General features: G+C 44.0%; 1 protein-coding gene across 2 annotated transcripts in view; it reads left to right on the forward strand.

Annotated features, from left to right (window-relative positions):
• myrf (myelin regulatory factor) overlaps positions 1 to 12,500 on the forward strand; it is a 110,957-nt gene that overhangs the window by 89,598 nt on the left and 8,859 nt on the right. For both annotated transcript variants that reach the window (XM_082957477.1, XM_082957478.1), the window contains exons 18-21: positions 3,886 to 3,947; positions 5,543 to 5,659; positions 8,538 to 8,913; positions 11,454 to 11,516. In XM_082957477.1, the coding sequence (XP_082813603.1) occupies positions 3,886 to 3,947; positions 5,543 to 5,659; positions 8,538 to 8,913; positions 11,454 to 11,516 (618 nt within the window). The remainder of the gene's footprint in view (positions 1 to 3,885; positions 3,948 to 5,542; positions 5,660 to 8,537; positions 8,914 to 11,453; positions 11,517 to 12,500) is intronic.

Here is a 12,500-nt window from a genome sequence, read left to right on the forward strand (position 1 = left end):
CTGCTCCCTATATGTGTCTTATGTCCTCTGTAGCTGTGTAGCGTCCTGCTCCCTATATGTATTTTATGTCCTCTGTAGCTATGTAGCTTCCTACTCCCTATATGTGTCTTATGTCCCCTGTAGCTATGCAGCTATGTAGCTTCCTGCTCCCTGTATGTCTCTTATGTCCTCTGTAGCTATGTAGCCTTCTGCTCCCTATATGTCTCTTATGTCCCCTGTAGCTATGTAGCTATGTAGCTTCCTGCTCCCTATATGTCTCTTGTGTCCTCTGTAGCTATGTAGCTATATAGCTTCCTGCTCCCTATATGTCTCTTATGTCCTCTGTAGCTATGTAGCAATATAGCTTCCTGCTCCCTATATGTAGCTTATATCCTCTGTAGCTATGTAGCTTCCTGCTCCCTGTATGTCTCTTATGTCCTTTGTAGCTATGTAGCTACGTAGCTTCCTGCTCCCTATATGTCTCTTATGTCCTCTGTAGCTACGTAGCTTCCTGCTCCCTATATGTGTCTTATGTCCTCTGTAGCTATGTAGCTTCCTGCTCCCTATATGTGTCTTATATCCTCTGTAGCTATGTAGCTTCCTGCTCCCTATATGTGTCCTATGTCCTCTGTAGCTACGTAGCTTTCTGCTCCCTATATGTCTCTTATGTCCTCTGTAGCTATGTAGCGTCCTGCTCCCTATATGTCTTTTATGTCTTCTGTAGCTACGTAGCTTCCTGCTCCCTATATGTGTCTTATGTCCTCTGTAGCTATGTAGCTATGTAGCTTCCTGCTCCCTATATGTCTTTTATGTCCTCTGTAGCTATGTAGCTTCCTGCTCCCTGTATGTCTCTTATGTCCTTTGTAGCTATGTAGCTACGTAGCTTCCAGCTCCCTATATGTGTCTTATGTCCTCTGTAGCTATGTAGCTATGTAGCTTCCTGCTCCCTGTACGTCTCTTATGTCCTCTGTAGCTATGTAGCCTCCTGCTCCCTGTATGTCTCTTATGTCCTCTGTAGCTATGTAGCTATGTAGCTTCCTGCTCCCTGTACGTCTCTTATGTCCCCTGTAGCTATGCAGCTATGTAGCTTCCTGCTCCCTGTATGTCTCTTATGTCCTCTGTAGCTATGTAGCCTCCTGCTCCCTGTACGTCTCTTATGTCCTCTGTAGCTATGTAGCTTCCTGCTCCCTGTACGTCTCTTATGTCCTCTGTAGCTATGTAGCTATATAGCTTCCTGCTCCCTATATGTAGCTTATATCCTCTGTAGCTACGTAGCTTCCTGCTCCCTATATGTCTCTTATGTCCTCTGTAGCTATGTAGCTTCCTGCTCCCTATATGTGTCTTATGTCCTCTGTAGCTACGTAGCTTCCTGCTCCCTATATGTGTCTTATGTCCCCTGTAGCTATGCAGCTATGTAGCTTCCTGCTCCCTGTATGTCTCTTATGTCCTCTGTAGCTATGTAGCTTCCTGCTCCCTGTACGTCTCTTATGTCCTCTGTAGCTATGTAGCTATATAGCTCCTGCTCCCTATATGTAGCTTATATCCTCTGTAGCTATGTAGCTTCCTGCTCCCTGTATGTCTCTTATGTCCTTTGTAGCTATGTAGCTACGTAGCTTTCTACTCCCTATATGTCTCTTATATCCTCTGTAGCTATGTAGCTTCCTGCTCCCTGTATGTCTCTTATGTCCTTTGTAGCTATGTAGCTACGTAGCTTTCTACTCCCTATATGTCTCTTATGTCCTCTGTAGCTATGTAGCTTCCTGCTCCCTATATGTCGTCTTATGTCCTCTGTAGCTATGTAGCTTCCTGCTCCCTATATGTGTCTTATGTCCTCTGTAGCTACGTAGCTTCCTGCTCCCTATATGTGTCTTATGTCCTCTGTAGCTATGTAGCTTCCTGCTCCCTGTACATCTCTTGGATGCTCCTCTTCACTGCTACGGTCACTTTCTGTCCATCACTCTGTCCACCACTCTGTCCACCACTCTGTCCACCACTCTGTCCACCACTCTGTCCACCACTCTGTCCATCACTCTGTCCACCACTCTGTCCACCACTCTGTCCACCACTCTGTCCATCACTCTGTCCATCACTCTGTCCACCACTCTGTCCATCACTCTGTCCACCACTCTGTCCATCACTCTGTCCATCACTCTGTCCACCACTCTGTCCATCACTCTGTCCATCACTCTGTCCACCACTCTGTCCACCACTCTGTCCACCACTCTGTCCACCACTCTGTCCATCACTCTGTCCACCACTCTGTCCACCACTCTGTCCACCACTCTGTCCACCACTCTGTCCATGGTATGCTCTCCCTCTACCTTTCTCTCTTTTATTTTTTCATTCCCTACTCTCGTTCCCTACTCTCGTTCCCTACTCTCGTTCCCTACTCTCGTTCCCTACTCTCGTTCCCTACTCTCGTTCCCTACTCTAGTCTCTCTAATTCTCTCTTATCTTTGATTGATACCGTACTTTAAGTTGGTAATTAGGGTGTTTCCCACGCTGTGTCTCAAGAGGTCATGACTCATTTCTACTGTTGACTTGGTTGTTCGGTCTGGAACATTCCATGAAGTAGGCCTGTCCACCAACACTGTACAACCGAATCCACTAGTCTCATATTCAAAACTCTGTATGATTACTTTAGAATGATAAACACTTTTATTGTCCACCCATAGTGGAAATGTGTATTGTGTTTCACCAGTTAAAAACAGCCATTAAACACCAACATGAGCACATCAATCTGGAGACCATTAAATAAACTGTACAAAGTACAAAGGTGACATTTCAGCATTCATTACTGTTCTATCACATGTGATGATTGTGCAATATCTATGCCCCTCCCCATCTGATGCCATCTGCTAGGAATTATATTCCATTCCCTTCTATTCCATTCTATTCCATTCCCTTCTATTCCATTCCATTCCATTCCCTTCTATTCCATTCTGTTCCATTTCATTCCCTTCTATTCCATTCCCTTATATTCCATTCTATTCCATTCCATTCCATTACATTCCCTTCTATTCCATTCTATTCCATTTCATTCCATTCTATTCTATTCCATTCCATTCCCTTCCATTCTATTCCATTCCATTCCCTTTTATTCCATTCCATTCTATTCCATTATATTCTATTCCATTCCCTTCTATTTTATTATATTCCATTCTATTACATTCTCTTCCATTCTATTCCATTCCATTCCCTTCTATTCCATTTCATTCCATTCTATTCTATTCCATTCCCTTCCATTCTATTCCATTCCCTTCTATTCCATTCTATTCTATTGCATTCCATTCCCTTCTATTCCATTCCATTCTATTCCAGTCTATTCTATTCCATTCCCTTCTATTCCATTCCATTATATTCTATTCTATTCCATTTCATTCCATTTACTTCTATTCCATTCCATTCCATTCTATTCTATTCCATTCCCTTCTATTCCCTTCCATTCCATTATATTCTATTCTATTCCATTTAATTCCATTTCCTTCTATTCCATTCCATTCCATTCTATTCCCTTCTGTTCCATGCCATTCCCTTCTACTCCATTCTATTCCATTCCTTTCTATTCTATTCTACTCCATTCCATTCCCTTCCATTCTATTCCATTCTATTGTATTCCATTCCATCTCTCTTCTATTATATTCTACTCCATTCCCTTCTATTCCATTCCCTTCCCTTCTACTCCATTCTATTCCATTCCTTTCCATTCTATTCTACTCCATTCCATTCTATTTCATTCCATTCCCTTCCCTTCTACTCCATTCCTTTCTATTCTATTCTACTCCATTCCATTCTATTTCATTCCATTCCCTTCCCTTCTATTCCATTCCTTTCGATTCCATTCCATTCCATCCATCTCCCTTCTCCTCTCACTGTACTAATTGTTTTCATACCCCTCTGGTCCAGGTCTGCAGAGGGATCATCTAGGATGGCCTCTGCTCCTCGATCCACCATCTCGACAAGTCAAGGTCAGAGGCACACAGACATATGAATCCCTCTTTGGAATGCTAGATGGGCAGTATATAGTGTTAGAAAGGAGTAGCTATCTCTGAGGCTTATTTACCAGTATTTAGCGGTAGAAAGGAGTAGCTATCTCTGAGGCTTATTTACCAGTATTTAGCGGTAGAAAGGAGTAGCTATCTCTGAGGCTTATTTACCAGTATTTAGCGGTAGAAAGGAGTAGCTATCTCTGAGTCTTATTTACCAGTATTTAGCAGTAGAAAGGACTAGCTATCTCTGAGTCTTATTTACCTGTATTTAGCGGTAGAAAGGAGTAGCTATCTCTGAGGTTTATTTACCAGTATTTAGCGGTAGAAAGGAGTAGCTATCTCTGAGTCTTATTTACCAGTATTTAGCGGTAGAAAGGAGTAGCTATCTCTGAGGTTTATTTACCAGTATTGAGCGGTAGAAAGGAGTAGCTATCTCTGAAGCTTATTTACCAGTATTGAGCGGTAGAAAGGAGTAGCTATCTCTGAGGCTTATTTACCAGTATTTAGCGGTAGAAAGGAGTAGCTATCTCTGAGGCTTATTTACCAGTATTTAGCGGTAGAAAGGAGTAGCTATCTCTGAGTCTTATTTACCAGTATTTAGCAGTAGAAAGGACTAGCTATCTCTGAGTCTTATTTACCAGTATTTAGCGGTAGAAAGGAGTAGCTATCTCTGAGGCTTATTTACCAGTATTTAGCGGTAGAAAGGAGTAGCTATCTCTGAGACTTATTTACCAGTATTTAGCGGTAGAAAGGAGTAGCTATCTCTGAGGCTTATTTACCAGTATTTAGCGGTAGAAAGGAGTAGCTATCTCTGAGGCTTATTTACCAGTATTTAGCGGTAGAAAGGAGTAGCTATCTCTGAGGCTTATTTACCAGTATTTAGCGGTAGAAAGGAGTAGCTATCTCTGAGACTTATTTACCAGTATTTAGCGGTAGAAAGGAGTAGCTATCTCTGAGGCTTATTTACCAGTATTTAGCGGTAGAAAGGAGTAGCTATCTCTGAGGCTTATTTACCAGTATTTAGCGGTAGAAAGGAGTAGCTATCTCTGAGGCTTATTTACCAGTATTTAGCGGTAGAAAGGAGTAGCTATCTCTGAGACTTATTTACCAGTATTTAGCGGTAGAAAGGAGTAGCTATCTCTGAGGCTTATTTACCAGTATTTAGCGGTAGAAAGGAGTAGCTATCTCTGAGGCTTATTTACCAGTATTTAGCGGTAGAAAGGAGTAGCTATCTCTGAGGCTTATTTACCAGTATTTAGCGGTAGAAAGGAGTAGCTATCTCTGAGGCTTATTTACCAGTATTTAGCGGTAGAAAGGAGTAGCTATCTCTGAGGCTTATTTACCAGTATTTAGCGGTAGAAAGGAGTAGCTATCTCTGAGGCTTATTTACAATTGTTAGTCATTGGACTGACTAAAGATGAGCACCATGTATTTGTAACAGACTTTAAGATCTAAACGCGGTGTATGGAGTATTGTTTTAGGATTCTCATAAAGACAATACAAACCAAACTGATCTTACTGGACATCATCATGACTCAATGTCTATATGTTATGAACCTATCTATTCTGTGTAGATACAGTCCCACCCTCTCCTTCACTGGCCAATCCTGCAGCGTGCTGTCCACCAAAAACTGCCACAAACAACCAATCAGCAACGACTCTGTCGCCAAGCAACAACCAGTCTACACTGGGTAAGAAAACATTGACCGATCTGTCTTACATTCATAACCTATGCATAATCAGTGAGTAAGAATTTCATAAATGCTTAAGTGACATTACTGTGACACAGCAAATATATCAACTTGTGTTTGTTGCTATAAGCATTAATGGTACCTGTCTCCATTACCTGTCTCCATTAGTGGTACCTGGCTCCATTACCTGTCTCCATTAGTGGTACCTGTCTCCATTACCTGTCTCCATTACCTGTCTCCATTAGTGGTACCTGTCTCCATTAGTGGTACCTGTCTCCATGTGGGACCTGTCTCCATTAGTGGTACCTGGCTCCATTACCTGTCTCCATTAGTGGTACCTGTCTCCATTACCTGTCTCCATTACCTGTCTCCATTAGTGGTACCTGTCTCCATTAGTGGTACCTGTCTCCATTACCTGTCTCCATTACCTGTCTCCATTAGTGGTACCTGTCTCCATTAGTGGTACCTGTCTCCATTAGTGGTACCTGTCTCCATTAGTAGTACCTGTCTCCATTACCTGTCTTCATTAGTGGTACCTGTCTCCATTAGTGGTACCTGTCTCCATTACCTGTCTCCATTACCTGTCTCCATTAGTGGTACCTGTCTCCATTAGTGGTACCTGTCTCCATTACCTGTCTCCATTAGTGGTACCTGTCTCCATTAGTGGTACCTGTCTCCATTAGTGGTACCTGTCTCCATTACCTGTCTCCATTAGTGGTACCTGTCTCCATTACCTGTCTCCATTACCTGTCTCCATTAGTGGTACCTGGCTCCATTACCTGTCTCCATTAGTGGTACCTGTCTCCATTACCTGTCTCCATTACCTGTCTCCATTAGTGGTACCTGTCTCCATTAGTGGTACCTGTCTCCATTACCTGTCTCCATTACCTGTCTCCATTAGTGGTACCTGTCTCCATTAGTGGTACCTGTCTCCATTAGTGGTACCTGTCTCCATTAGTAGTACCTGTCTCCATTACCTGTCTTCATTAGTGGTACCTGTCTCCATTAGTGGTACCTGTCTCCATTACCTGTCTCCATTACCTGTCTCCATTAGTGGTACATGTCTCCATTAGTGGTACCTGTCTCCATTACCTGTCTCCATTAGTGGTACCTGTCTCCATTAGTGGTACCTGTCTCCATTAGTGGTACCTGTCTCCATTACCTGTCTCCATTAGTGGTACCTGTCTCCATTACCTGTCTCCATTACCTGTCTCCATTAGTGGTACCTGTCTCTATTAGTGGTACCTGTCTCCATTACCTGTCTCCATTAGTGGTACCTGTCTCCATTAATGGTACCTGTCTCCATTACCTGTCTCCATTAGTGGTACCTGTCTCCATTAGTGGTACCTGTCTCCATTAGTGGTACCTGTCTCCATTACCTGTCTCCATTAGTGGTACCTGTCTCCATTACCTGTCTCCATTACCTGTCTCCATTAGTGGTACCTGTCTCTATTAGTGGTACCTGTCTCCATTACCTGTCTCCATTAGTGGTACCTGTCTCCATTAGTGGTACCTGTCTCCATTACCTGTCTCCATTAGTGGTACCTGTCTCCATTAGTGGTACCTGTCTCTATTAGTGGTACCTGTCTCCATTACCTGTCTCCATTAGTGGTACCTGTCTCCATTAGTGGTACCTGTCTCCATTACCTGTCTCCATTAGTGGTACCTGTCTCCATTACCTGTCTCCATTACCTGTCTCCATTAGTGGTACCTGTCTCTATTAGTGGTACCTGTCTCCATTACCTGTCTCCATTAGTGGTACCTGTCTCCATTAATGGTACCTGTCTCCATTACCTGTCTCCATTAGTGGTACCTGTCTCCATTAGTGGTACCTGTCTCCATTACCTGTCTTCATTAATGGTACCTGTCTCCACCTGTCTCCATTACCTGTCTCCATTAGTGGTACCTGTCTCCATTACCTGTCTCCATTACCTGTCTCCATTAGTGGTACCTGTCTCCATTAGTGGTACCTGTCTCCATTAGTGGTACCTGTCTCCATTAGTGGTACCTGTCTCCATTACCTGTCTCCATTAGTGGTACCTGTCTCCATTAGTGGTACCTGTCTCCATTAGTGGTACCTGTCTCCATTAGTGGTACCTGTCTCCATTACCTGTCTTCATTAGTGGTACCTGTCTTCATTAGTGGTACCTGTCTCCATTACCTGTCTCCATTACCTGTCTCCATTAGTGGTACCTGTCTCCATTACCTGTCTCCATTACCTGTCTCCATTAGTGGTACCTGTCTCTATTAGTGGTACCTGTCTCCATTACCTGTTTCCATTAGTGGTACCTGTCTCCATTAATGGTACCTGTCTCCATTAGTGGTACCTGTCTCCATTAGTGGTACCTGTCTCCATTACCTGTCTTCATTAATGGTACCTGTCTCCACCTGTCTCCATTACCTGTCTCCATTAGTGGTACCTGTCTCCATTACCTGTCTCCATTACCTGTCTCCATTACCTGTCTCCATTAGTGGTACCTGTCTCCATTAGTGGTACCTGTCTCCATTAGTGGTACCTGTCTCCATTAGTGGTACCTGTCTCCATTAGTGGTACCTGTCTCCATTAGTGGTACCTGTCTCCATTACCTGTCTTCATTAGTGGTACCTGTCTCCATTAGTGGTACCTGTCTCCATTAGTGGTACCTGTCTCCATTAGTGGTACCTGTCTCCATTACCTGTCTCCATTACCTGTCTCCATTAGTGGTACCTGTCTCCATTAGTGGTACCTGTCTCCATTAGTGGTACCTGTCTCCATTACCTGTCTCCATTACCTGTCTCCATTAGTGGTACCTGTCTCCATTACCTGTCTCCATTACCTGTCTTCATTAGTGGTACCTGTCTCCATTAGTGGTACCTGTCTCCATCCTCTCTCTTGTAGAAGTGAGTAGTCCGGTCCCTACACTGCGCAGCATCAACAAGAAGGCCAAGTCCAGGCCTATGGACAAGGACGGACGCTACCGAAACCGTCTCAGCCACACCTCCACCTACCTGACCAAGGTTAAGAAACCTTCCCTTGCAGAGGACCTGGGGGGTGTAGGGGGAGTGGTGGGGGTCAACACCCGACTGCCTGGACCGGGTGGCCCTGAAGACCAGCAGACACTACCCCTACCTCAGAGACAACGCAGGGACAGCACACACATCAGCACGGAGGAGGCAACAGGACGAAGACCATCCCCTTCCCTTATAGATCTGCACATCCTGGAGACAGACCAACACATCTCATCGCACAACTGTCCCCGTCCTGACAGCTGCAGGTGGGTTTTCCTCTGTGGTTCTCTACACAGCTGTGAGTTTTCCTCTGTGGTTCTCTACACAGCTGTGGGTCTTCCTCTGTGGTTCTCTACACAGCTGCGAGTCTGCCTGTGTGATTCTCTACACAGCTGTGGGTTTTCCTCTGTGGTTCTCTACACAGCTGCGAGTCTGCCTGTGTGGTTCTCTACACAGCTGTGGGTCTTCCTCTGTGGTTCTCTACACAGCTGTGGGTCTTCCTCTGTGGTTCTCTACACAGCTGTGAGTCTTTCTCTGTGGTTCTCTACACAGCTGTGAGTCTGCCTGTGTGGTTCTCTACACAGCTGTGAGTCTGCCTGTGTGGTTCTCTACACAGCTGTGAGTCTGCCTGTGTGTTTCTCTACACAGCTGTGAGTCTGCCTGTGTGTTTCTCTACACAGCTGTGAGTCTGCCTGTGTGGTTCTCTTAAGACTGTATTGGTAAAGTGTAGTGTACGTAGTTCAACTGTAATTACACTTTGTGGAACACATTACACTTTGTGGAATACATGACACTTTGTGGAATACATGACACTTTGTGGAACACATGACACTTTGTGGAACACATGACAATTTGTGGAATACATAACACTTTGTGGAACACATGACACTTTGTGGAATACATGACACTTTCTGGAACACATTACACTTTCTGGAACACATGACAATTTGTGGAATACATAACACTTTGTGGAACACATTACACTTTGTGGAATACATGACACTTTGTGGAACACATTACACTTTGTGGAACACATTACACTTTGTGGAATACATGACACTTTGTGGAACACATTACACTTTCTGGAATACATTACACTTTGTGGAACACATTACACTTTGTGGAATACATTACACTTTGTGGAACACGTTAAACTTTGTGGAACACATGACACTTTGTGGAATACATGACACTTTGTGGAACACAATACACTTTCTGGAATACATTACACTTTGTGGAACACATTACACTTTGTGGAATACATTACACTTTGTGGAACACATTACACTTTGTGGAATACATTACACTTTGTGGAATACATGACACTTTGTGGAATACATGACACTTTGTGGAACACATTACACTTTCTGGAATACATTACACTTTGTGGAACACATTACACTTTGTGGAACACATTAAACTTTGTGGAATACATGACACTTTGTGGAATACATGACACTTTGTGGAATACATGACACTTTGTGGAAAACATTACACTTTGTGGAACACTTTACACTTTGTGGAATACATTACACTTTGTGGAATACATTACACTTTGTGGAATACATTACACTTTGTGGAATACATTACACTTTGTGGAATACATAACACTTTGTGGAATACATAACACTTTGTGGAACACTTTACACTTTGTGGAATACATTACACTTTGTGGAATACATTACACTTTGTGGAATACATTACACTTTGTGGAACACATGACACTTTGTGGAAGACATGACACTTTGTGGAATACATTACACTTTGTGGAATACGTGACACTTTGTGGAACACGTGACACTTTGTGGAACACGTGACACTTTGTGGAATACGTTACACTTTGTGGAATACATTACACTTTGTGGAATACATGGAATACATTACACTTTGTGGAACACATTACACTTTGTGGAACACATTACACTTTGTGGAATACATTACACTTTGTGGAATACATTACACTTTGTGGAATACATGACACTTTGTGGAATACATTACACTTTGTGGAATACATGACACTTTGTGGAATACATGACACTTTGTGGAACACATTACACTTTGTGGAATACGTGACACTTTGTGGAACACGTGACACTTTGTGGAATACATTACACTTTGTGGAATACATTACACTTTGTGGAATACATTACACTTTGTGGAATACATTACACTTTGTGGACACATTACACTTTGTGGAATACATTACACTTTATGGAACACCTTACACTTTGTGGAATACATGACACTTTGTGGAATACATGACACTTTGTGGAACACATGACAATTTGTGGAATACATTACACTTTGTGGAACCTATTACACTTTGTGGAATACATAACACTTTGTGGAATACATTACACTTTGTGGAATACATTACACTTTGTGGAACCTATTACACTTTGTGGAATACATTACACTTTGTGGAATACATAACACTTTGTGGAACACATGAAACTTTGTGGAATACATTACACTTTGTGGAACACATGAAACTTTGTGGAACACATGACACTTTGTGGAACACATGACACTTGTGGAATACATGACACTCACGTAGATATTGTGTGACTGCGTTGTGGAATACATGACATCACGTAGATATTGTGTGACTGCGTTGTGGAATACATGACATCACGTAGATACTGTGTGACTGCGTTGTGGAATACATTACACCACGTAGATATTGTGTGTCTGCGTTGTGGAATACATTACACCACGTAGATATTGTGTGTCTGCGTTGTGGAATACATTACACCACGTAGATACTGTGTGACTGCTGTATAATGTTTTTTTGTTTTGTCAACAGCTATTCCGTATCACTCCAAGGAAACAGCAACTCCTCCTTGTCACAAATCACTCTACACATGAGGTGAGTACACACGGCCTGCTCCACATTCACCTGAACCAACACGGCCTGCTCCACACATTCACCTGAACCAACACGGCCTGCTCCACATTCACCTGAACCAACACGGCCTGCTCCACACATTCACCTGAACCAACACGGCCTGCTCCACACTCACCTGAACCAACACGGCCTGCTCCACACTCACCTGAACCAACACGGCCTGCTCCACACATTCACCTGAACCAACACAGCCTGCTCCACACTCACCTGAACCAACACAGCCTGCTCCACACTCACCTGAACCAACACGGCCTGCTCCACATTCACCTGAACCAACACGGCCTGCTCCACATTCACCTGAACCAACACAGCCTGCTCCTCACATTCACCTGAACCAACACAGCCTGCTCCACACACTCACCTGAACCAACACGGCCTGCTCCACACATTCACCTGAACCAACCCAGCCTGCTCCACACTCACCTGAACCAACACGGCCTGCTCCACACATTCACCTGAACCAACACGGCCTGCTCCACACTCACCTGAACCAACACGGCCTGCTCCACACTCACCTGAACCAACACGGCCTGCTCCACACTCACCTGAACCAACACGGCCTGCTCCACACTCACCTGAACCAACACAGCCTGCTCCACACTCACCTGAACCAACACGGCCTGCTCCACACTCACCTGAACCAACACAGCCTGCTCCACACTCACCTGAACCAACACAGCCTGCTCCACACTCACCTGAACCAACACAGCCTGCTCCACACTCACCTGAACCAACACAGCCTGCTCCACACTCACCTGAACCAACACAGCCTGCTCCACACTCACCTGAACCAACACAGCCTGCTCCACACTCACCTGAACCAACACAGCCTGCTCCACACTCACCTGAACCAACACAGCCTGCTCCACACTCACCTGAACCAACACAGCCTGCTCCACACTCACCTGAACCAACACAGCCTGCTCCACACTCACCTGAACCAAC

This window comes from Salmo salar, chromosome 10 (genome assembly GCF_965601325.2).
Source record: "Salmo salar chromosome 10, fSalSal1, whole genome shotgun sequence".
In the NCBI taxonomy this organism is placed as follows: domain Eukaryota; kingdom Metazoa; phylum Chordata; class Actinopteri; order Salmoniformes; family Salmonidae; genus Salmo; species Salmo salar.